Source organism: Phoca vitulina, unplaced genomic scaffold (assembly GCF_004348235.1).
Source record: "Phoca vitulina isolate PV1807 unplaced genomic scaffold, GSC_HSeal_1.0 scaffold64, whole genome shotgun sequence".
Taxonomy (NCBI): Eukaryota; Metazoa; Chordata; class Mammalia; order Carnivora; family Phocidae; genus Phoca; species Phoca vitulina.
Window position 1 is genome coordinate 575094 of NW_022589767.1, and position 26416 is coordinate 601509.

Sequence of the window (26416 nt, forward strand, 5' to 3'; positions counted from 1 at the left end):
CAATTCCCAAAGGGCTGTGATGGTCACTTAGCCGTTTTAAATGAGAGACAGAGCACAGTTAATCAGCCTTTGTATTCAAGGAAGCACTCAGATAGGGCAAAAGACCCCCAAGTTCTATAGGGACACCTATTGCATATTGTCCTAAATCGATATGGCACATAGAAAGAAAGCATTCTTGGGAGTTAAGACCCAAGTTTACTGCTCCTTTTTCTTCCATAGTGAGTAATATGAATGTGGAAGAATCATTAAAACTCTCTGGACTTCACTTTCTTCATATTACAAATAAAAATTCTAGAAAAATTATTCTCTGATATTAATTTTAACTTCATCATTTTACGAATAAATTTAGATTGATAAAGTTGATATAAGGATTTATATTTTAAAGGAGACAACAAAAGAACTACATCTAGTTAGAGAATACTGATTTTATTATGTTATAGACACATTTATTGATATACATGGGAATCAATATTGTTTTATGAACACAATACAAGTGGTAGAAATCAGTTTAGAAAACACATGTTTGATTATCCAGGGATGAAGCACGGTGTTCTTTCTCAAATTTGCACACCAGATGGTGCCCTTGGAGGAGATGCATTTCAGGAGATGAAACTTTGAGGATTCACATTTGAAATGGAAGATTCCCATCCTCACAAAAGTTCCCATTCCTACCTCTTCCCCCGCCGGGAAAGGTTTTCCTTGTACTTAAGGGCTCTTCTAATTTGGTCTTGGATAAACAGGGTGTTAAGCCAGGCTGCTGATTTCCCCCTCCTTCTATTCCTGGTTCTAAATATTCCCTTTATAATGCTTGGTTGCTAACTAAACAGCCCTTAAAACTTTCTAAAATAAAATTCCAATAATCTTTTTATTCAAACTCTGTCGGGTGCAGGGCAAAGAACCACAGCCCAGTTATTGAGTCTTTTCTTTCAGAGACATGAGGTGGAGGGTGCCTGGCTGGCTCAGTCCAAAAAGCATGTGACTCCTGATCCTGGGTGGTGAGTTTGAGCCTCATATTGTGTATAAGGATTACTAAACAAATAAATAAATAAATAAACTTTAAAAAAAATGGGTGAGGTGGATACTCTGAAATATCTCTTAGGAAAGCTGTGGAGAAGTATATTCACGGAGAACGAAGGTTTTTTTTTTTGTAATGTTTTATTTGTTTGAAAGAGAGAGAAAGAGCATGAGCTGAAGAGGGTCACAGGAAGAAGCATACTCCCTGTTGAGCAGGGAACCCCATGCCAGGCTCCATCCAGGGACTCCAGGGTCATGACCTGAGCCAAAGGCAGTTGCTTAACCAACTCAGCCACCCAGGCGCCCAGGAGAAGGAAGTTTAACAAAACACAGATATCTTGGGGCACCTGAGTGGCTCAGTCGGTTAAGCGTCTGCCTTTGGCTCAGGTCATGATCTCAGGGTCCTGGGATTGGGCCCCGCATCGGGCTTCCTGCTCAGCGGAGATCCCTCCCTCTCCCTCTGCCTGCCACTCTGCCTACTTGTGCTCTCTCTCTATCTCTCTGTCAAATAAATAAATAAATAAAATCTTTAAAAAAAAAAATAGAAACACAGATATCTTGTTTTTTTTTTCTTTTGTTTTTTTAATGTAGTGATTACCATATATCTTTGAATAACTCTGAGCTTCAGTTTCCTTACCTTTAATGGGGAATATTTCACCGACTTTTGTAATTTTTACCAGACTTGGGTGAGATAGCAGGGCTTGCACATAGTAGCCACTTAAGAAATGCTATTTTATTTCCTTTACTCTTTTCCAGCTTATCTTACATTCATTGTTAAGTAATTCAGGTACTCATTACAACCAGATTAAGAGCTAAAATGCTTAAGGTTTTTTTTTTTTTTTTTAAAGGTTTTTTTTTTTTTTTAAAGATTTTATTTATTTATTTGAGAGAGAGAGAATGAGAGAGAGCACATGAGAGGGGGGGAGGGTCAGAGAGAGAAGCAGACTCCCTGCCGAGCAGGGAGCCCGATGCGGGACTCGATCCAGGGACTCCAGGATCATGACCTGAGCTGAAGGTAGTCGCTTAACCAACTGAGCCACCCAGGCGCCCAAATGCTTAAGGTTTTGAAATTGACTGCATGAGTCCTAAATCCTTAGCTGTGTGACCTTGGACAGGTCTTAGTGTTCTTATTTAAAATGAGAACAATAACAGTACATACTTATGATATGGATTGAATGAGATAAGTTTATACCGGCCTTTGCATAGTGCATGCTCTATGTAAATGCTTAATAAATGTGGCCATTTGAAACAGCAAAGAAAATGGAAAGGTTGAAATAGATATTTGTATTAAGCTTTAAGAAATCCATAGGAATTCACCTAAAGGGCCACATCAATATAAGAATGCAGAATTTAACAAAAGACAGTAGTGAAACCACAATGGGGAATTGGTCCATGTTTAGAATCACTGTTACTCAGTTACCTGCTGGGCCTACTTTTGTGAGACTTTAAAGATACCATAATGTTCATATGGTCGCTGATCTCCAAAGCTACTCAGGTCATCCCAGCGGTTGCCCCTGTGTTCTACCACCAGCTGCCCACCTCACCCAATACTATACTGCTCTCAACACACTTCTTGACGCTGACTATCCTGTTTAATAATTTCTGCCCTTACCTTATATAAAAGTTAGAAACAGAAGGACAGTTTGCTGTGTAGGAATCAAGGACAGGCCACTCCAAGATGGCTGGTATGTTGATAATTTTTGAGTTAAAACTCAACTGATTCAGGGAAAACTCGTTACCTCCCCTTCAATTGTCTAAGAAAAATTTAGCTAGAGGACTTACTCCATGAAGAGAGTTATCACCAAGATACCTACATAACTAAGTATGGAAGACACAGAAAAACCTAACAAGGCCTGTTTGGTCAAAGTCCTCATGTCCCATTGTTTCTGAAAGGCCCAAACATTTGTTGACCTAACAGTTACTCTTTTTCATATTCTGTAAATTGAAATCTATCACTTTAAAGTCGTAGACCCCTACTCCCTTCTTCTTAGTTCAGAATGACATCTATATCTCATTTTGCCTGTCTTTGCAATTCTCATGTCTGTGTAAATTCCGCATGTGTGAAAATAAGTCCTGTTAAATTGTCTCATACTGATAGAGGACTTTACCACGATTTTGGCCTTAATCTGTACTTTCTAAATGATTAAATTCTTCTTTACAATTTATCTTTTAATTCAGGCAAAGGATCCTTTAGGCAAAGCATCCTGTGATGTGAACAGAAACTACCCCCTCAAGCCTTAAGGGCTTCCCTGATGCCAGCAAGACCTTGCACGACTGACCCCAAGAAAATGACTGACCTCACCTTTCCTGACACATGCAGGTCCACCGACCTTTGTCCCACATTTGCCTCATAAACCAAGAAGTAGTTTTAGCACTTTGGAGACAGTCTTTGAGATGTTCACCTTTGTCTTCCCAGTGTCAGCCTCACTGAAATAAATTCCTTTCTTGTTTTGTCCCCACTCATTTCTTTGTGTTTGGATTTTATCAGTGGCAAGTGTCCAGAACTGATCTGTTCAGAACCCCTGCAGGCAGGTGCTCTTGCACCCTTGGGTCCCGGTGACAATCTCAATTTGATTCTTAGTTCAGCTAGAAGGATGTTGAAGTGCATAGTAAATTCTTCCTCCCCAACAGCTGCAATGTTCTCTCCTTGAGGAGATAGCTCTGATTCTCCTTTGCCAATACCACCCACCCTCAACACATTGTCTTTATTGCCTTGGCTCACATCTTTGTTTCAACTTTCTCCTTGACTCTCTGACCACCTCACCTCCCCACACACCCATCCCCACCCCACACATACCTTATATACTATTAGAGGCTCGGTAGATGCGAGGTCATTCCCTTTCATCCAGCTGTTAACACCCAAAGAAAGAATTCATAAGTTCTAAGAAATAGCATGTCACTATCATCATCTTCCTCATCACTAATATTTATTGAACATTTCTGGTAGGCCAGGATAAGCACTTTATATGGGTCATCTCCCTCAAGTCTCACGAAAACATTATAAGCTAATTACTCCTATTTCTCTTTTGTAGACAAAAAGAATGAGGCTTATAAAGATGAACTATTTTGCCCGGATTACACAACTAGTAAGTGATGAAGACAGATTTTGAAACCACATCTGACCAGGGCACAAGTTTAGCCCTTATATTCTGCTCCTTTGATTCAAAGGAGTTTCCTTTTTTAGGTGTATTCATCCAATCAAGCATTTTCCTAGTGCATACAAAATAGGTTATGTTTGGGTTTTCTGGAGGGTTTTTTTTTTTTGTAATTTTCCATAGACAATTGATAAAATAGCAGTTTCTATCCTTTGAACGTCTTTTCAGACTCCCAGCAAGTGACGTAAGTTTATCTTCAGGGAGCATTTTGTTCAGCTCTTTATGTTCTTTGGGTTTTCTTAAAAAAGATTTTCAATATATTTTTAACTGGGATTGTTATGTTGACATTTGTTTCTCATTCCACCTCATCAACTGTTTGGGTTTTAATGCTCAAGTTCAAAGAGACAATAAATGGAGCAGCCAAATCTTAAGTTCACAGAAATCTCTGGAGTTGACCTTTCATGTTTGTGCAAGAAAGCCAACTTCTATTTATTTATTTTTTACCTCCCTAATTCCCTTCCATGGAGGTTAGTTTGTCTAGAATTTCCTTCCAAGGTGCTGTGGAAAGTGCCATCCCCCACCAAATGATTCACTGGACCCTCTTTACAATGTCCAACTCCCCCTTTCCAACATTTTTGCTAAGGGAATCTGATGTCATACGTTATCTTCACTTATTAATTCTCTATGAACTAAATTAATTCTAAATTAGATATAGTATATTAATGTGGGTCTCTCCTTTGTAGACTCTTGGCCCTGGAACCACTTAGTGATTCCTTTGGCTCTACTGACAAATCAAAAGTTTCTTCCTAAATCTTGCCCCAAAGTAGTTCCTGTGTCATCAAGCAATTACATTTGCATTCTTAACCTTTTATTATGTCATGCTTATCACAGTTAAGGAAGACAGTGGAAAACGTGTTATCATTTGACAATTTAATAATATAGAATACAATGAGATTAGTGATAATTTCTATAGAGGAAATGTTCTGGCTAAAGCAACCCAATAGAAGCCTGGAGGTTCTTCCTATGTAGCAGCAATACTCTTATTGTTCTTTGGGAACTATATAAGTGAGAAACTCCAAATCTCTCCAGAAGAAAAAAAGAGGATAACTGTAATTTAAAGGTAAGTACCTTTAATTTAATTTAATTTAATTTAATTTAATAAGTTAATGGTAAGTGCCTCTTCTTCCTCCTCCCTATCCTCCTCCTCTTCCTCCTCCTCCTGCTTTTTCTTCTTCTTCTTTTCCCTCTTCTTCTTCTTCTCCCTTTTCTTCTCCTTCTTCTTCTCCCTCTTCTTCTTCTTTTCTTCTTCTTCTTCTTCACCTTCTTAAGCTATCCTGTTGGCTTTCAGCAAAGCCCAGCAAAAGGCATAAGATCGAGATTGGTAAGTCTGACATAACAGGTATGGTAAAGTTCTGATGAGCAGACATTTTAGCAAGTAGACTGTCTCTCAGTCATTCTGTTTTATTTTAAGATTTTATTCATTTCTTTGAGAGAAAGAGAGAGACTGAGAGCATGAACAGGGTCAGGGGTAGAGGGACAAGCAGAAGCAGACTCCCTGCGGAGCATGGATCCTGACATGAGGCTCAATCCCAGGACCCTGACATCATGACCCAAGCCAAAAGCAGACACTTAACTGACTGAGCTACCCAGGTGCCCCTCACAGTCATTATTTTTGCTTTCCTTTTTCCTAGAGCAAACAGAGAACAAGAATTGTCAGAATTAGATTAATAGCTCAGCCCCAACTCCAAAACAGCTACTGACAAGGAATAATTTACTCAGCAGATAATCTGTTTAACCATGATTTTAATTCATCTTTGTTCTTTAAATCTCTTGATCCTTCTATCAGTTTTATAGAATGTCAATTATCTAATCACTAGGAAAGACTAAGAGTTCTGAACTTACTCTCATTGCCTCTCAAGAGTTGTGTCCTATTACTTTAGTTATATGCTATTGAGATTTTAGGGAACAATTTGTTTTATTTTGAATAGTATTTCTAATAAGTCATTGAAGTCATCAATCAAAGACAAGAGTTCTTATTGCTATACTTGTGACATTGGTCAAAAAAATAAATTTTTGCAATTTTAATCATTAATTTGATGAAAGAGTTGTTTTAAATATAACTTTAGAAATCCAGCGGTCTTCAATCTATTAGCTTCATTTTTTTTAAAGATTTTATTTATTTATTTGACACAGAGAGAGAGGGAGCAATCAGGCAGAGCTGCAGGCAGAGGGAAGGGGAGAAGCAGGCTCCCCACAGAGCAGAGAGCCTGACATGGGACTTGATCCCAGGACCCTGGAATCATGACCTGAGCCAAAAGCTGATGCTTAACCAACTGAGCCACCCAGGCACCCCAGTCTAGTAGCTTTAAATTGAAGATGTGTTTCTACAGATACAAAAGAAATATGTGTTGGAGCTTATTGCCCTCACGGAACAGACAATCTTCATTGGTGAGTAAGGCTTGATTATATACTCAGTAAAGTAGTGTGTAATGAAGTACTAAATTCAACATTGTACTGCACGACTATCTGATATAAATAAGTGACACACATCCTATGGACCTGGAGTGTTGAGGCAATGATTAGGTTGCTAGAGTCAAATAAAAAGAGATTTAAAAAGGGCAAGAAGAAATGAGCAAAAATGGAGTATACATGATTGAATGACTCTCTCATAGCTAGGTTTGCAGTTACCCTAATATGTGTGCTATCAGAAGGAATATATAAAAAGAAGAATTGGATCCGATGGATAATAGCTCTTACAGTATCATATTTGAACTTCTTAATCCTTATGAATTCCATTATTTTCAAAACTGGTACTTCTTTTTAACAGAGAAAGAATATCACACACAATTTAAAAGATAATTTACTTACAAGTTATCCTCAGGGTGTGTTACAAAGAATTCAACTGAATTTTCAAATTATATGTTTAGGTCTTGTAACCCATTTTTTTATTCTTTTTTTTTTTTTTTTTTTCATGTTCAAAATCGCTTTTATTTTGCTTTCGTGCCCTGATAGAGGTTGAACACCTGGTCTTGGGATACCATGTGACTATGATACCCCAGCAGCTGATTGATTGATTTTTTTAATTTAATTTAATTTTATTTTATTTTTTAGTTTTATTTTATTTTGTTATGTATCTCTTATTTCAATCCTTAGTGAAAGATTCATATACCCAGTTATCTAGTTGTCATTTTCACTTGGTTATTTCATAGTTCTCCTATGCCTAATATGTTAAAAAATAGAATTTTTGATTTTTGTTCTCCCGTCCTTGATCAACATTTGCCACTCAATCTTAGGTAGCAATGTAGTCTCAATTGTTAAAGTATAAATGATCTAAAAGTTTTTTGAATCTTCTTTTTCTTCAATTCCTTCCCTTTATCTAATTGAGTAATAAGACCTATCAGCTTTATCTATACAATATATAGAATTCATCTTTTTAAAAATATCAGAACTCTAGAGGTGCCTGAGTGATTCAGTCGGTTAACCGTCTGATTCTTGGTTTTGGCTCAGGTCATGATTTTGTGAGGTGGAGCCCTGCTACATGCTCTATGCTTGGATATTCTCTCCTTCTGCCTCCTCCCCCCAATAAATAAATAAATCTTAAAAAAAAATGTCCTAACTCAATTACCACCATCCAAATTGAGCCGCTATGATTTCTCATAGAGACAACTTACTATACTATAACTTATTAGCTGGTCCCCTTAATTGTACTCTTGCCCATTCCAACACAACTACATAGTACATCCATTGTTCTTATAACCAAAGTAAACCTAAATTTTCATATAAATCAAATTATGTTACACATGGTTTCAATTCCTTTTTATGTCTTCCCATTGCACTTAAATCTAAATTCTCTCTTGTGACTTATAAGGCTTTTTCATGATCTTGCCAGTCACCCCTTGCTCACCATGCTCTGGTCACTCAAATCTCATTGCTCTTCTTCAAACACTTGCTCCTCGGGGTAGTGGCACTTGCAGTACCATCTTTTTGGGAGATTATTTGTCCTGGATGGCACATGGCTGGATTATATCTGTGATTCAAGTTTCAGTTTGAAATCTCAGTTTCTCAAGTAGGTCTATTCTGACTACCCTCTATAAAGCTCTTCTTTTTCTCCAGTTATTCTCAGTTGTATCAATCATGATTTGTAACTCTGAGTTTGTTTACTTGATTAATATCTGTCTTCCATAATGTTTTCTATGACTGTGCATTACACGAGAGCACAGACTTTGTCACATTTTATCTGTATTTACAGCATATAGGATCATGTATAATGCTCAGATATTCAGTGTATGAGTGGATATGTACTTATTAAACAAGGAATAAAAACAAGAAGGAATTTGCTTGCATTCTCTGTAAACTGTTTGCTTCAATCTCTTAGAGTAAGCCTGAAAAACTCTACTCCCAACACTGGGAATAAAAGAAATAGTACAAGTCTTCTTTCAACCCTGAGTTTTTATCACTGTTGCCTTATTTCTCAGAATTAATATAATCTCAGAAGATAAAACACTTACTTTGGTTACATCACTTTCATCCTACATATGCCAGTAAGTAGAATTGTGTGCAGTAAGAGATTTCTAATATGGCTTCTTTTCCACCTTAGTATTCTTTGCCTGGCTACTCTTCACAGAGAAATTGAATGTTGAGGTGTTAATATTTCTAATGTAAGTAGATGATCAAATTTCTCAGGTCCACAACACAAAGACATCAAACATGGAGTTTCCAAGATTTCCTTTAGCCCTCAGGGGTTTTTTTATTCCCATGCCTAATAAATTCAAATATATTGGTCTCCGCCTAGGTAGGAGGTGGGAGACGGTATTCTTTAAGACCATATCAAAAAGAATGTAAGCTTCAATGTATGCATCTAATTTTCTGTTGTTTCTTTAACTTACAAGGCACTCAATATAAATCTTTTTAAATTTATCAATTTATTCAATGTGTATCTTGCACTGTCAGATTTGAGAAGAAAAATTAATATATGAAACTAATGTAGAATTAATTTTTATTTTTGCCAAACTTATTGATGAGAATATTTGCAAACATTTTCTTTTCTACACACAAAATTTATGGCTATTCTAGGCTGGTTAGTAACAGAGTCAATCACTCCAAAATATCCTTTCTGCAACATAAATGATTTGCTTTTGTTGGAATTTCCCAAAGAGATATTTCATAGATAACATATGTATAATCCAAATAGTATTCTCCTGGCATGTAGCGATGATCTGTATTGAATCAATATCTCCTTTGATAGTTTTGATGTTTTAACATCTCAATACATAAGTTTTTGATTGAAGGTCTCATCTTCTAAGGATATCTTGACATTCAATTATGCAGCCATCAAAAAAAATGAAATCTTGCCATTTGCAACGACATGGATGGAACTAGAGGGTATTATGCTAAGTGAAATAAGTCAGTCAGAGAAAGATAAGTATCATATGATCTCACTGATATGAGGATTTTGAGAAACAAGACAGAGGACCATAGGGGAAGGGAAGGAAAAATGAAACAAGACAAAACCAGAGAGGGAGACAAACCATAAGAGACTCTTAATCTCAGGAAAAAAACTGAGGGTTGCTGAGTGGAGGGGGGTGGGAAGGATGGGGTGGCTGGGTGATGGACACTGAGGAGGGTATGTACTATGGTGAGCGCTGTGAACTGTGTAAGACTGATGAATCACAGACCTGTACCCCTGAAATGAATAATACATTATATGTTAATTAAAAATAAATAAATAAATAAATAAAAGGATATCTTGACATTCAGTGCCTGGTTCCTAGTCTGCTAAAAGCAAACTTACACGTGTTTTTTGTGGAAAAATGTACTTCAGTAAGCAATCAATCGTTCTTTTTTTAGCCAACTTTGTTTTATAGAAACTTTCTATATAAACTCTCCTTCTCTCACACTTACAGAGTATCTTTCTTTCATTGATCTATAGTCCTAAAATAATTTTTGAACTTGTTGTGACAATATTTACTTTAATCACAATATATATCTTAACTGTGATTATAATCAGCATTAATTTCTGCTACATTCACAGAATTGCATAACATTTGATTAAGAACTGTCACCATATTGAGCTTTTTCCAAAGATGGAGTCTAGTTGGATGATCTGAGAAAAAAATCTAACTAGGATTGTGGGGATGAGTGAGCTGCTTTTCATAGGGATGCAAATAATAGCTAGATACTATTACAGTTGTTCTGAACTAGTCATACAATTTTGCATCTAGAGAAATGATTTAGAACTTGAAATACTCTCTCTTCTGACAGTTAATATTAAGATATTAACTTTTATATGTTCCAAAACATGTTTAAAAAAAAAAAAACTCTGAAGGGAAGGAGAGAGAGAGAAGAGAGAGACAGAGAGAAAGAGGCAAAATCAGCTCTACATGAGATTTCCTAAATTACATTATAGATATACTAAGTACATTTAAGAGTAATTAACCATATGAAACCAACATTAATGCAAGAACTGAAGACAACTAAGAAACATCATGTCTTGCTTTGTCCTAGTAAATGATAGTTAGCCTTCAGATCTGTTTATGGTGTTAGAAATTTCTCCTGTTTAGGATATACTTTACTTTCCATAGCACCCTTAGGGATGCCTGTCTTAATTTATTGCTCCCCAGAATTAAGATAAATGAATGGCTTGAGGGATAGATTAAAGCTATCAACTCACCAGTGATCACAGCTAATTCAGTCTCTGGCATAAAGTAGCTAGAGGTGGCTACGAGAAAGGCCAAACAGTAGGCAATGAAAAGGAGGAGAAAGGAGATGACAGCTTTCATGGCTCCCACGTGGGCTTCTATGCTGAAGTCTCTGCACCCTGTGGCATTGAGTTTCATCTGCCTGGTATGTCTCCAGAGGGAGAGGATCAAGAGGAGAAATGAGATCAGGGACACAGAAAAGGGGAATAGCGTTAACAGGTTGAGGCAAATCTTGATAGAAGCATATTGAGCTTTATTTACTCTGCATCTCACAGTTAAGTTTGTTTTCTTCTTTGTCTTAACACAATACCTGAAATCATCATTCAAATTCTCAGTGACAAAAAGGCTAATAAACACAGAGAGGACCAAGCACCCCAGCAGGATCCTAGGAATCACACTGTCAATTCTCCTCTTCATCCAGAGGAAAAGAGGATGGAAGAAATTCGCAATCTTGAGGAAATAGAAAATGCTGAGACAGGTGGCAAACCAGACACTTAAATGGTTGGTTAGTGTCCAGAAAAAAATCAATGATTCTCATTTGTTTACCGGTAGTATACACGTCTGGATACAGCACCAATATAAAACAATCTAATAGTATTATACATAATAGACAAATTCTGGATATGGCCAGACTTGTGAGGATTAAATCAACGGAGGCGATCTTCCTATTCTTGATCCAACCCATGCAGTTCACCAATCCAATGAATGCATTTCCTAAAATCCCCATTGAAAACTCTCCAGCTGCCATGAGCATTAAGGTGGTCTCCACTTTATCCGGCATGTTAAAATACAGAAATATCCAATTCGTTTCTAGTTGAACTGATATAGTTTGGTACACCTACTTCTTAGATTTTGCTATAATTTTCTTTGCCTCTCTTATTGTAGTCTGTCTTAGGGCAGAGACTGGAGTGAGAAACGAAGACTGTAGCTATCATCATTAAATCCTAATTAGTCTTGAGAAGCGAATGTGGCTGGCAATCCCTGGCCTGGCCACTGCATGTATCACCTGTATGTAAAACCCGTATCAGCAGGCTTTATTTTTCCACATATGGTTAATTTAGGCTGAGCTACATTTTAGTATGCAAATTAGACCTGTTTCCTTTCATGGTCCTGCACTGTCTATGTTTTGCAAGGCTATGTTTTGCAAGTTTTGGATTCATTAATCTGCAACATATACTAGTAGCCTCAATAAGGCTGCTAGATTTAACAAATAAAAATACAGGACACCCAGTTAAACTTGAATTTCAAATAAACAATGAATGATTTTTTTTTTAGTATATGTCCCAAATTGCATGAGATTAGCACTTCCAAGAAGTACTAAAATTCAAATTTAATTGGGTGTTCTGTATTTTATCTGGCAAATTTAAATTCCAAGGATTTTCTAGCAATTAGAGAACAGGCCAAAATTGAAATTTGTAGAGCAATCTTCATTTTGCTAAATGATAATATTGATTACTGCTAAAAATCCAAAGTTTGGGTTAACATTGAGAACTATACATTTTCAGGGATTTAAAAGGTTACACTAAATATAGCTTATTTGGGTCTAAAAAAATATTTTAGCTCATTTATTTTGGTTATTCAGATGAAGAGTTACATGCACAAGGTCTCTTAAAATAATGCATTGTTTTCTTAGTCAAGTCAATTTAATGGTCATCTAGTTTGTGTTGCTATATATGATAAGATGAAGGAGCCCTAATGGAGTATTGATTACCTTTATATTTTCCCTTTACATTTAAAATGTTCTCGAGCGCAGTTGTACATATGAGAGAAGAGATTAAAATCCTGTGTTTTGATCTACTCTCCACCCTCCACCATGCCAAATTGCATCTGAGAATCTAGATCCTTAGCCTTTCTAGACTATCAGGCAAGAGACTGATGATTAAGTTTACCTCACTCTTACAGGCTACTCTTATTTTGAAGTAGGTTCTCTAATTTAGAGTTACTGAGAAACACTTTGCTACATAGTATTTCCACGGAATAATTCTGCGTGCTGATACTTTCTTTGGGAACACATATCTTCCCATCCTTCCTTAAAGGACAAACCTCCTAAAATGCAGCCCTGATTTTTGGACACACTATCTCATTTTGCAGCCATGTTCACAGATGACTGCTTTCTTCTGATCCTAGAAATGATCCCTGACCCAAGCACATCATTTTCTTCTCCACAGTGCCCTGGTAAATAAAGGGCCTCAGTAACTATGATAATACCTTTACAAATACATTTTTGTACATCTTTGTTTTTTGTCGCTTTTGCAGGTAAGTATAGATTTTCTGCATACTTGTGTTGTATAGCGTGTAAGTTATAGTGCAGCTACTATGGAAACAGGATGAAAGTTCCTCAAAAGATTAAAAATACAGCTACCACATGATCCAGCATCCCCAAATCTGGGTATTTCTCTAAAAGAATTGAAATCAGGATCTCAAAGTGATATTAGCACCCATGTTTATTGCAGTGTTATGCACAACAGCTAAATGTAGAAACACTCTAATTGCCCATGGACATATGAATGAATAAAAAGAATGTGTTACATACAGACAATGGAACATCATTCAGTCTTAAAGAGAAGAAAATTTTGCAATATACAAAAACCTAGGTGGACTTGGAGGACAGTATGCTGAGTTAAATGAGCTAGTTACAAAAGGACAAATATTGCCCTATTCCACCTATATAGTTATCTAGAATAGTCAGGTAATAAAAGCAAAGAGTAAAATAGTAGTTGCCAGGGCTTGAGGGGAGATAAGAATGCAGAGTTGCTATTCAATGAGTATCAAGTTTCAGTTACTCAAGATGAATACATTCTAGAGATATGCTCTACGATATTGTGCCTATAGTTAACAACACTATATTGTACACTTAAAAATTTGTTAAAAGCATAGATCTCATACTCTGATTTCTCTTCAGATCGCATAAATCTTTTGCCTTTTAAAAGCATAGCTCTCATATTGAATGCCCTACTACAATAAAAAAAAATAGAAAAGAAAACAGAAAAAAAAATTGCAAGAGAGCATTTTGTCACCAGCTTACTACTTTGAACCCTTACTACCTTGAACTATTTTGAACTTTGGTGGTCAGTGGAGGTACTTCAAACACTGAAGATACAGAAAACTAAACATGGAAGGAAGGACTTCACACTAACGGAGGGAAACTTTCCCAGAAGTACTAATCTTACAAAACATTTATTTCATCTAAACTTGCAGAAGAATGTAAAGTTCATTCCAGCGTAGGATTAACAGGTATTTTGTAGAATATACTAATATATTCCATCAAAAGAATATCAATTCTCCTGTCTTGTACAACAAATAGCAATTTAAATGCTAAGATATTAGAAATATAGTTGATGAAGTTTATGTACTTAAGACTGTAAATATTGGGACTTTCCAGAGTGAATTTTACATCATCATATGCAGAAAAGTGGATAATCTTCAGGTAATTAATATTTTGGTTATAACAAAACAAAATAAGTAGATTGAAATAGACCAGAATTTGACATAGCACATGGTAGGACCTGAAATGCACAGCCATATCAGAACAGACATGAACTTAGATATTCCAGATCAAGTATTTCAATACTACTCTAGTGAGGAAGGATTTGATGTTCACAGTAGAACAACAATTTAGTAGTGACTCTTATTTATTATTATTTTTTTGTAATTTACTCTGTATGTGTTATGGCATACATTGCTTTTTTAGTGATAGCATGTAGTTATTCCAAAATGTACGTTAATTTCTTCCCAATTAATTGCTTTTCTAAAGTCCTGAGTAAAAAGAACCCCTGCAGGTCTTATTAAGAAAGGAGCCTGAGTAAAGCAGTCTGATCGAAATTAATTGTCCCATCCCTTTATCCAGATTGTGAAGAGCACTTAGGAATGTCCGTAGAGAGAGATACTTGAAAGGGATCTATTCCCATCCTATTGCTGCCTGAACAGCAAGTTGTTTGTAAGGAAATTTAATTTCAAGGAAAATGAATAAAGAGGTGCCAGAATAAAATCAACCAGGAAATATTATCTAGGAGACCACCTAAAGCATCACTCATCTGGGAGGAGACAGATACGTAACTGGGACACTGAACCAGAGATGGGACAGGGGAGATCTGAGTTCCTAGTTAATAAGCCAAATGAGAGTGACCCAACAGAGCCATGAAGGGAGCAAAATTAAGGGTCAGCTATGAAAAAATGTATGATAGGAAAAAAATGAAAAAACAGTGCGGTTCAGTGCTCTTTATCATGGGCCTAAGTAAAAACTCAAAGGAACTTAACTCGGCAGTACATGCCTAACATCTGCAGTAAGAAGGCAAAAAGGGAAGTGTGAGCTCTGAAACTCTTGGAGGAAAGGGCGTGTGAAGATGAGAATCTGGAGTGTACACAGACAAAAGGGATATATACATTCAAGTGCTAATAGGTCTCAAGAACACTTAAAGATGTTACCCGAAATAAGCAGGATAACTGGAAAAAAATGAGAATGTATTTTTTATTAGCAAAGTCCATTTATAAAGCTAAGATTTTTACATCATGCAGACTGTTCTCCCATATCTCAGCATCCTGATATATGTCTGCCTCAGCTTGTTATTTCTAATAATTAAAATAAGTGAATGACCAGAAGGATAGAGAATTGCTATAATTTCTCCTAACATCACAGCTAACTTGCTTTCTTTCATAGGGTAGCTAAAAGTCGCCAAAAGAGAAGCCCCATAGTACACAAAAAGGAGGAAGAGAAATGAAGTCATAGTTTTCATGGCTCTCACATGGGCCTCTGTGCTGGGGTCTCCACAGCCTGTAACACTGAGTTTCATTTGCTTGATATGTCTCCATAGGGACATAATTAAAAGGAAAAATGAGATCAATGATACAGTACATGGGACAATTGCCAACAGGTTAAAGAGAGTCAAAGGGTTGAAGTATTGACTTTTACTCACATGGAACATTTCAGTGCAGTTTCTTTTATGATTTATAATTTTATGAAACTCATAATCATAATTTGGTGTTGTTGCTAGTATAAGGCTGATCAAAAGAGGAAATGGCCAAACAACCCAGCAGAATCCAGTGAATCACTCTGTCAATTCTTCTCTTTAGCCAGAGAAAAAGTGGATGGGAGAAATTGGCTATCTTGAACATTGAGGCAGGTGGCAAACCACGTACTTAAGTAGTTGGTGGGTGTCCAGAAGATACTAATGACTGCCTGTAGTTTATCATTTTCATAAAAATCTGGGTAGCATACCATTATGATGCCATTTAGTATCAGTACACAGAGCAAACAAATTCTGGAGATGGCTAGACTGGTGAGGATATAGTCAATTGAGGAGATCTTTTTCTTCTTAATCCAGTCAATCCAGTTTACTAGTCCGATGTATACATTCCCCTACATTCCTATTATGAATTCTCCAGTTACAATGATCACAAAGATGTTGTCTTCCGTACTGAGCATGTTGGTAGGGAGAAGACCCTGATCTCTAATATCACTACAGATGGGCTAATTTACAGACGCTCAGTTGGAGCATGGTAAATAAGTTCTTCAAATCATGGAATAATATTTTCATCTCATCCACTATTTTGACTTTAATATAATTCCAGAAGTACCCAGCTCTCTTTTGAAATAGAATTGCTTCTCCATTCACGAGGACAACCAACTAGTTGCTCCAAACAGTTTGACTAGCTTTGAGCTAGGGCAAATTATAATCATCACCCTTTAGTGAGTGATAAGGGAAATGTTTGCTTGAAACTGCTCTTATACAAATTAAAAGAGATTATATTTCATGAATTTGCAACAGGCTTCTGTGTATTTTGACCCCGTCAAATTGAATTTTGAATACAGAGCCAGAGAAAGCAAATGAAAACATGTATTCCATAAAAATCACAATGCGTAAATGAAAGTCCATTTTCTTCACCATAAATTATAAATTAATCAAAAGTTTCCTAGTGGAAATGAATTTTAATTTTGGAAATGATCAGTACAATCAGTTGTAGAAAATTAACTTTCAGTCAGAGGATAGTAATTTTGTTTTCGTATAAATGGTTAATTAGAGAAGGGTATGATACAAATCTAATTATAAATGACATAGTGTTATTAGGCAGGCACATGGCAATATTTACTAAAAATTTTTTCTCTATGGAGTTTTTTTAATAGAAGTGAAAGATGCTAGATAAAGATTTGCTATGTTTGGTTTTATTTAATATGGGAAATGCTGTCCATGACAACTCACTTCCTGAAATGTTGTCTCTTGGATAATGAATATTTTCATATAAAATTAAGAAAACACACTTTATACTATTTACAATCAACTCCTTTTATAAGATTTATAATCTCACATTCTACATTGTAGTCATTTCTCTAGATGGGGCAATCACCTTTAAGAAAATATTTACTGAATTATATTTCCAGGGAATAGGACTAAGTCTACTGTTAAATTGATTTATTCTTTCTTTGGAAACCTAGCCCACAAATCTAGGTAATACAAATCACATAAACTAGGTAATACAAATCACATAAACTAGGGTTCTTCTAATTTTATTTAAGTACTTCCATAATGTAAGAAACATATCTAGTATTTTTCCTATTTCTTATGTGTGCATAGTGTGTAGTAGGAAAGCATGAAGTTAATAATTTAAGGAAAACTAGTTATCTGTAAAATGTTATCAGAAACAGAATAGAAAAGAGAATGATGCTAAAACAAAACAAAACAAAACAAAAAACACATGTCAAAGATTCTTTTTTTTTTTTTTTTTTTTTTTATTTATTTGAGAGAGAATGAGAGACAGAGAGCATAAGAGGGAGGAGGGTCAGAGGGAGAAGCAGACTCCCTGCCGAGCAGGGAGCCTGATCCGGGACTCGATCCCGGGACTCCAGGATCATGACCTGAGCCGAAGGCAGTTGCTTAACCAACTGAGCCACCCAGGCACCCCATGTCAAAGATTCTTGAGTCTAGAAGGGTAGGAAAACATTCCAAAGAATCTTTGAGAACTGACTCCTAAAACTGGCATCACCAGCTAGGGTGGTTTGATACGCATATTTCTAACTGTACACCCCTTATCCCCTTTCCTAGTCAAACCTTTTCTTGAGATCACCCCTCTTTTCTTACATTATATTTCACCCTAGGGAGGATCTCACCAGAGTGTTTTTTCTCCATCTTTATGAGGACGAGCCATTCTAGAAATGGAGAGGACAGGGCAGAAAAGATAAGTACTGACTTCCAGCTCAAAGTAGATAGTTTTTTACATGATTGATTTTATAGGAAGGACTGATATGTTTTAAAATCTCTTCCCCAAAGTCTGTTTGCTTAAAATTCTTCTACTTTTTGAGTTCAAGGCCTTTACCAGATATGACAGAAATAAGTAGAATCTCTTTGCATTTAGGCAATGATATGAAATGTTAGCATGGGATTTGGATTCATTTTTTCCTGCAAAGACAAAGAAATATATGTGGTTCAATAACATTTCATTTAAAGTTAACCAGAACAGAAATGTTAAGGAACACAAAAGAAAATTTAGGATAATGATAGATATTAATGATTTCTAATAGCATGTATAAAAAAATGAATGTAATCAATTGGGAGAAGGGAGAAGGTCTTTTGTTGATTTCTTTCTCCTTGTATTCAGGATTCTCTGTGGAACGAAAGGTTTCCTTCTTCTGTGGAAACTCTTCACAATCCTTAGCACTTTCAGAAAAGCCTCCCTCAGTTTGCTGTTCCTCATTATCAGGATGAACAAATGGCTTGATGGGAAAATGACAGCTATCATGCCAGCAAACATCACCACTAATTTTCCCTGAGGCATCAGCAAGCTAGAGGTTACTACAAGAAAGACTGCATAGTACATAATGAAGAGAAGCAGAAAGATGATCACTGCCTTTATGGCCCTCACGTGGGCCTCTGTGCTGGGGTCTCTGGACCCTGTGGCATTAAGTTTCATCTGCTTGGTATGTTTAAATAGGGAGAAAAGTAACAAGAGAAATGAGGTTAGGCAAAGAACAAAGGGAATGATAGCCTCCAGGTTCAGGATAACCAGTTTGAAAGCACTTGGGATTTTACTCACTTTGAATTCCCAAGTTATGTTTTCCTTATGATTGCCTTTGAAGGGATCCCAGAAGTCCTCATTCAATGAAACACTAATAATTATACAGGTAAGGAAGGACATCAGAAAAATCCCCAGGACAACTCTGTTAATCTTTAGTTTCAGCCAGAGGAAAAATGGGTGGGATATATTGGCTATCTTCAGTAAATAGAACATGCTGAGGCAAGAAGTAAACCAGACACTTGAATGATTGCTAAGTGTCCAGAAAACATCCACAATGCTCATTAGCTTGCTACCGGCATATCTATCTCGGGAGATACATATAATAAAGCCATCTAAAGATATCAAACACAACAAACAGATTCTGGAGATGGGTAAGCTTACCAAGATAATGTCAATCATGGAGGTATCTCTCCTTTTGAGCCAGCCAGTGCAGTTAACCAGTACAAGAAATCCATTTTCCCAAATTCCTATAGTCAATTCAGCAGCGATCAGGATGGTATATATTACCTCCGTTGTACTTAGCCTGTCAGCAGAGAGTTCTGATTTGGGATATCACTGACGATGAATTGGCTTTCAGCTGACCAGTGAAGAATGGTGTATATGTCTGTCATGTAGGTCATGCTGAAGTTGTCTTTTTCTGCCCTCTTTGTCAGCTTTGATCCAGGTCAGTGAGATAGCCAGTCTGCTCCGGGTGAGAACTACCTAAAGACTTCACTGATTGGCCAGTAATATCTTTCATGTGCAATGATGATTGAAAGCCTCCAAGATGAAAATAGGAATGGATCTGATTTCTTGGATTTGCACAATCTTTCTCATTTTAAGCTTTGTATATTTTGGAGTTATCGAATTTAAGCTTTTGACCAGGAACTTCAAGAAAAAAATTAATTACTTGGAAAATATGGATCCAATTTAATTTGCAGATGTGGCACATTACCATCTCTGATGACTTGCAAAGTACTCCCAGATTATGGTCCATTTGGTGCAAATGCATGTTTTGGAGCTTAAAAATAATTGTGGATTTAGAGTGTTGACAGTTAACATGACTAATTTCAGTCTTAAAGCAATGTATTCACTTCATTAATTAGGATAACTCAGGTAGGGCAGCAGTGGTTTTCAATTTTCTCGTAAAGATGATTACTTGACTTTCCAGCTCTTCCGTCCTGTAATGGGGAAGACTGAGCACTGAAGACATTCCAGTTGTGCCTGTTATTACTCAGAATTTGACCTCAGAATCTGTATGTTAAAATCTGAGTGCAATCTTCTTTATAATGCTTTTATAATAATGGATACCAATTTCAAAGACAAAACATATTGGATCATATGTTTACTATTTGTATACTTTTTTGGTTGTTTCATGATTTAAAACACATAGCATCTAAATCCAGAAAACAATAAACCACACTATATTAATGTTCTCCTGCACTGACTTTAATAGTTCACCAACTTACCATGTAAGCTGGAGGTTTCTAGGCTTTGCTATAACTGGAGAAGCTTCTCTGTCAGAGGGAAAGGACTTGGGGTGATGATCTCAAGCAAATGCCCAACATCATTTGCACATGTGTTTTAAGAATACTGGTGACAACAGACAATGAGTATAGGGACTGAAGAGGAAGAATCCCACCCATTAGGTGGGTTAGGAGTCAAATATCGTTTCGTATAATTAAAAGCCATTTGAATTTTTTTTGTGGACTGTTTATATTTTTGCTCATTTTTCTACCTTTTTATGAATTTCTATGGTGTTTATATATTAGAGAAATTAGCATATTTGTATCGACAATACTTCCCCACTTTGTCATTTGTCTTTAGCTTTTTCTTGTATTTTTTTAAATATAAGCAGAATCACAATTTTTGTCTCTAGGCCCATAACCAAAGTCATACGCAGCACGTTCCAGTCAATGGGGGGGAGGAAAAGAGGGAAGGTGGTTACCAAGTCTGACCAAAAGGGAAAACATCAGTACTCCAAAAGAATTGCAAGATTTCACTGATTTATATTGGCAGACACTCCAAGAATACATGTGAGAATGGACTTTAAGGATTTTAGACCAAGAGGATAGATTATAACACTGGATCTGGGTCAGTGTATTGATATAGCTGCCCCTTCATAGATTCTGGGTTCAATGTGTTAGCTTGGGTCATTTCTCTCATCTTTTGTTATCAGAGGTGATCAAACACAAACCTATGTAGACAGATGTTTAAATTTATTTTCTTTTCCTTGTTGAAATACTGTTTACCGTTCTTTAGAATCTTATATTTTCTGGTGACATTTTGTCTTTAGTTATGCTACTGATTATTTATGGTCAAGTCAGGCAAATGACTACACTTTCTACATGTATCAAGAACAGAATGCTGGGGTGCCTGGGTGGCTCAGATGGTTAAGCATCTGCCTTCAGCTCAGGTCATGATCTCCAGGTCTTGGGATTGAGCCCCATGTCGGGCTCCCTGCTCAGCAGGGAGTCTGCTTCTCCCCCTCCCGCTGCCTCTCCCCCTGCTTGTGTTCTCTCTCTGTCTCTCAAATGAATAAATAAAATCTTAAAAAAAAAAAAGAGCAGAATACTGTCATACTGGTCTTATTTTCAGACAACTCATAATTTGAATTACTTGCTGACTTCATCTCCCTCCTCACTCCAAATCCTTCACCGTGTCCACTGCAATTCACAGTAAATCATCAGCAAAAACCTCATGTTCTCATCTATTTTTCTGACAGTTTGCTGTACCTTCCTTGTTTGAACTCAGGGGATCTTAAACTTTTTTGTACCATGGACTACTTTGGCAGACTGGTGAAGACTATGATGTCCTCAGAAAAATGTTTTGTTTTTTTTTAATTTTATTTTATTATGTTATATCACCATACATTACATCATTAGTTTTTGATGTAGTGTTCCATGATTCATTGTTTGCGTATAACACCCAGTGCTCCATGTAATACGTGCCCTCCTTAATACCCATCACCAGGCTAACCCATCCCCCCACCCCTCTCCCCTCTAAAACCCTCAGTTTCTCAGAGTCCATAGTTTCTCATGGTTCGTCTCCCCCTCCGATTTCCCCGCCTTCATTTTTCCCTTCCTACTATCTTCTTTTTTTTTTTAACATATAATGTATTCTTTGTTTCAGAGGTACAGGTCTGTGATTCAACAGTCTTACACAATTCACAGCGCTCACCATAGCACATACCCTCCCCAATGTCTATCACCCAGCCACCCCATCCTTCCCACCCCCACCACTCCAGCAACCCTCAGTTTGTTTCCTGAGATTAAGCATCTCTCATGGTTTGTCTACCTCTCTGGTTTCATTTTGTTTCCTTTTTTCCTCCCTTCCCCTATGGTCCTCTGTCTTGTTCCTCAAATTCCTCGTATCAGTGAGATCATATGATACTCTCTTTCTCTGAATGACTTATTTCGCTTAGCATAATACCCTCTAGAAGAATGTTTTTCTAAGTGAATAAAATGAAAATACATGGAATTTTAAAGGAATCCAGATAGACTGAAGTATATATATTTAAGGCTTATTTATTTAAGTAATGTCTACACCCAGTGTGGGGCTTGAACCCATGACTCAGAGATCAAAAGTCACATGCTCTTCCAACTGAACCACCCAGGAGCCCCAATTAAAGCATATTTTTAATGTGATTTGGTAATCCCTGTGCTTCTCTTGTCATACAATACTAATATCTGGCAGAAAGAGCAGTGAGAAAGGTAAAGATAATTTGAGGTATCTGTAATAATAGTGATTTATGATTTCTAGAGATGAAAAATTACAGGTACTGCTGATGTTTCTATGATTGTTACCTACCTGCATACCTAGAAGGAATGCTAGGGTTAAGTTAAAGGTTAATTGGAAGAAAGATACAATTTGGTGGCCATACAAGTTCATAGAGCCCTCCATTCTATCCATAGACCCCTTATATTACAAACTCACAACTAAATCCTGACTCTTCTCTATGGGCATTGCTTTCCCTGCAGCCTTTCAAGAGGCAACAGTTTTCTCTCTCACACTCCATCATCCACTGAAGTGCAGCTAGGGGAGGTGTTTGTAACTTTCAGCTCCTCTCCCTACTTCCTCACAAGACACCCAGGAGGTGGAATCTCCTGTCATCTGTCTATATATTATTGCAATGTAATGTTGCAATCATTCACCAGTCCTCCTTTTATTTAGGCTTCTATCTATAGTTAAATATTTTAAATGTCACCACCATTCCTTTTGCCAAAGTTCCCTCAAATATCTCTTAATTAGATGTCAGTCTCTAACTTATTTTTCATGAATGGCTGGTAGATACAGTATTTCCCAAGTTCTTATGTTAAAAACATTCTCCCTTCCCCCCAACAACCTTGGGACTTGAAAGACAGTGTGCCTAGATAAAAAATTATTGGCTCACACTTTTTTCCTTAAGCTTAGTGTTAATTTTGCTCTCTTTTTCATGTTGTTGATTAATGTTGTTGAGAAGTCTGATACCAGGTTTTTTTCTTTCCTTTTCAAGTGACTTGTGCTATTTGCCTGTTATCTCAGAGAAATTTATCTTCACATTTAAAGTCTAACATTATTAGTAGGATGTCTTTGAGCTGACCTTTCTGGATCAGTTTTCCCATGTATGTTGTCATTCCAACATATGACTTCAAGTAATTTACTTTATCTTATTTTTTTCAAGTAATTTATTTTTTTTTAAGATTTTATTTGTTTGTCAGCGAGAAAGCACAAGCAGGGGGAATGGCAGGCAGAAGGAGAAGCAGGCTCCCCACTGAGCAAGGAGACCGATATGAGACTCAATCCCAGGACCCTGGGATCATGACCTGAGCTGAAGGCAGACGCTTAACTGCCTGAGCCACCCTGGCGTCCCTCAAGTAATTTATTTTTAAAAAGCTTTCTTGAATTCTCTTTTTAAGTATTAATTCATTTCCTTACTTTGTTTTTTCTCCTCAGAGATGTAATTATTTGTTTATCATGGCCTACTTTTTAAAAACATTTTTATTTAAGATCAATTTAATAACATATACTCTATTATTGGTTTAAGAGGTAGAATGCAGTGATTCATTAGTTGCATACAGCACCCAGTGTTTATTACATCAAGTGCCCTCCTTAATGCCCATCACCCAGTTACCCCATCCCCCCTCCTCTCCAGCAACCCTCAATTTATTTCCTATAGTTAAGAGTCTCTTATGGTTTGCTTCCCTCTCTATTTTCATCTTATTTTATTTTTCCCTCCCTTCCCAATGTTCATCTGTTTTGTTTCTTAAATTCCACATATGAGTGAAATCATATGGTATTTGTCTTTCTCTGACTTATTTCTCTTAGCATAATACCCTCTAGTTCCATCCCTGTCTTTGCGAATGGCAAGATTTCATTTTTTGATGGCTGCACAATATTCCATTCTGTATATATACCACATCTTCTTTATCCATTCATCTGTTGATGGACATCTGGGCTCTTTCCATAGTTTGGCTATTGTGGACATTGCTGCTATAAACATTGGGGTGCATGTACCCCTTCAGATCACTACATTTGTATCTTACTGGTAAATACCCAGTAGTGCAATTGCTGGGTCATAGGGTAGTTTTATTTTCAACTTTTTGAGGAACCTCCATACTGTTTTCCAGAGTGGCTGCACCAGCTTGCATTCCCACCCACAGTGTAGGAGGGTTCCCTTTTCTCCACATCTTCACCAACATTTGTTGTTTCCTGACTTGTTAATTTTAGCCATTCTGACTGGTGTGAGGTGGTATCTCATTGTGATTTTGATTTGTATTTCCCTGATATTGAGTGATGTTGAACATTTTTTCATGTGTCTGTTTATCATGGTCTGCTTTTTATATTTGTCTTTTTCTTAATATTATTGTCTTTTATGATTTCTGTGTTACTTTCTTCTTTCTCATTTCTTTTATCTCCTTTATCAGTACCTTTGATTGATGTATGTGCTCTTATACACATTAAAATTTCTCTTCATTTCTAAGGTGATTTTTATCTCTTTAAATTTTTTTCTTGATTTCTATCAGCTTTTGTATCCTGTCTTCCTGTTGTTTGAACATGTCTTGTTTGAGTGTTTCATTTATGTTTCATGGTGTTTTTCACTTGTTTAATTCTCTTTTAGTCATCTTAGCATGTATCAATCTTCCTCTGTTTCATGGCTGTTACTTTTCTAGGGTATATTCACATACTGAAAATGCTGAAAAGGTTGGTTTTCCCTTTGTGTGTTTGTGTGTGAGTATAGCCATATATGTATGCAGATATTTTATTTTTGCTGTTGTGATTTTTGTGGTGGTGGTTCTTTAAATCTTATGGATATTCCTTCACCAACTACTAGCAATATGATTTTTTTGACAGTTGAGGAGCTAAAGTTGAAGTTGGGTGGTTTTATTTATTTCTCAGCTCTGGGATCTTCTTGAGTTACTACAGTTTGGACATTTTCACTATTATGTATCATTATTCTGTGTACAGACTTCCTGGTTATTTTCCAGTTTTATCTTGTCTCTGTCTTGTTTGGTCTTGGCTTGTGTCTCAAGAAGATATTGCTTCAGCTTTCTGTGGTGTCTTCCTTTCTCTCCCTGAGAGGCACTGCCTTCCTGACTATAACATCTTGCCCCATGTATTTTGCATTGCTACTTCATAGACCCTCTTCTGTAGCTAAGTGCAGTTCATACCCAGTGTAACTCGTCTTTTTCTTAGGGTGTGGCATCTGGGTTCTGCCATTTCTAGGGTCCTTCTAAATCCTCTGCTTCTCTGAACAGATCAGCTGGAATTCTGACATCAGTGTGAGCTCTGTTGCTCACTCTATTCACTTCAGGTGTTCTCCACCCATTTACACTGAAATTGTAATGAGTAGGTTTTTGTCTTGTTTTGTTTTGTTTTGTTTTTAAATATTTTATTTATTTATTTGACAGAGAGAGACACAGCGAGAGAGGGAACACAAGCAGGGGGAGTGGGAGAGGGAGAAGCAGGCTTCCTGGCGAGAAGGGAGCCCTGATGCGGGGCTCGATCCCAGGACCCTGGGATCATGACCTGAGCTGAAGGCAGACGCTTAATGACTGAACCACCTAGGTGCCCCCATGAGTAGGTTTTTTATGTATTATGGTTATGCTAAAGATTTAGGTTATGCTTATTTTTATTTTCCTGGTCATCTTCATGTTTTTAAAAAGAGTTCTTTGGGTTTTTGGGTTTTTTTTTTTTAAGATTTATTTACTTATTTGAGAGAAAAAGAGCGAGCAAGCAGGGGGAGGGGCAGACGGAGAGGGAAAGAGAGTCTTAAGCAGACTCTGCATTAAGCACAGAGCCCAGTGCAGGGCTCAATCCCAGGACCCTGGGATCATGACCTGAGCTGAAGGCAGATGCTTAACTGACTGAGCCACCCAGGTGCCCCTAAAAAGAGATTTTTATTTTTTTCATTTTTTATTTTTTTATTATGTTATGTTAGTCACCATACAGTACATCATTAGTTTTTGATGAAGTGTTCCACGATTCATTGTTTGTGTATAACACCCAGTGCTCCATGCAATACATGCCCTCCTTAATACCATCACTGAGCTAATCGATCCCCCCACTCTCCTCCCCTCTGAAACCCTCAGTTTGTTTCCCATAGTCCATAGTTTCTCATTGTTCATCTCCCCCTCTGATTCC

At 36.9% G+C, this 26416-nt stretch overlaps 3 protein-coding genes across 3 annotated transcripts; all 3 read right to left on the minus strand.

The window, feature by feature from the left end:
- Positions 1-10648: 10648 nt before the first annotated feature.
- TAS2R7 (taste 2 receptor member 7) lies at positions 10649-11588 on the minus strand. Its single transcript, XM_032391705.1, is given in 2 exon segments — positions 10649-11329; positions 11331-11588. Coding segments are annotated over 2 exon segments (939 nt in total).
- A 3721-nt stretch (positions 11589-15309) lies between these two features.
- On the minus strand, positions 15310-16229 carry TAS2R8 (taste 2 receptor member 8). The gene is given in 3 exon segments (XM_032391715.1): positions 15310-15816; positions 15818-15914; positions 15916-16229. Coding segments are annotated over 3 exon segments (918 nt in total).
- Positions 16230-18150: 1921 nt separating this feature from the next.
- Positions 18151-21495, minus strand: TAS2R9 (taste 2 receptor member 9). The gene is made up of 3 exons (XM_032391716.1): positions 21452-21495; positions 18413-19337; positions 18151-18198 (listed from the first exon to the last, which is right to left on the minus strand). The coding sequence occupies exons 1-3, from the start codon at positions 21493-21495 to the stop codon at positions 18151-18153; spliced, it is 1017 nt and encodes a 338-aa protein (XP_032247607.1).
- Positions 21496-26416: the final 4921 nt, after the last annotated feature.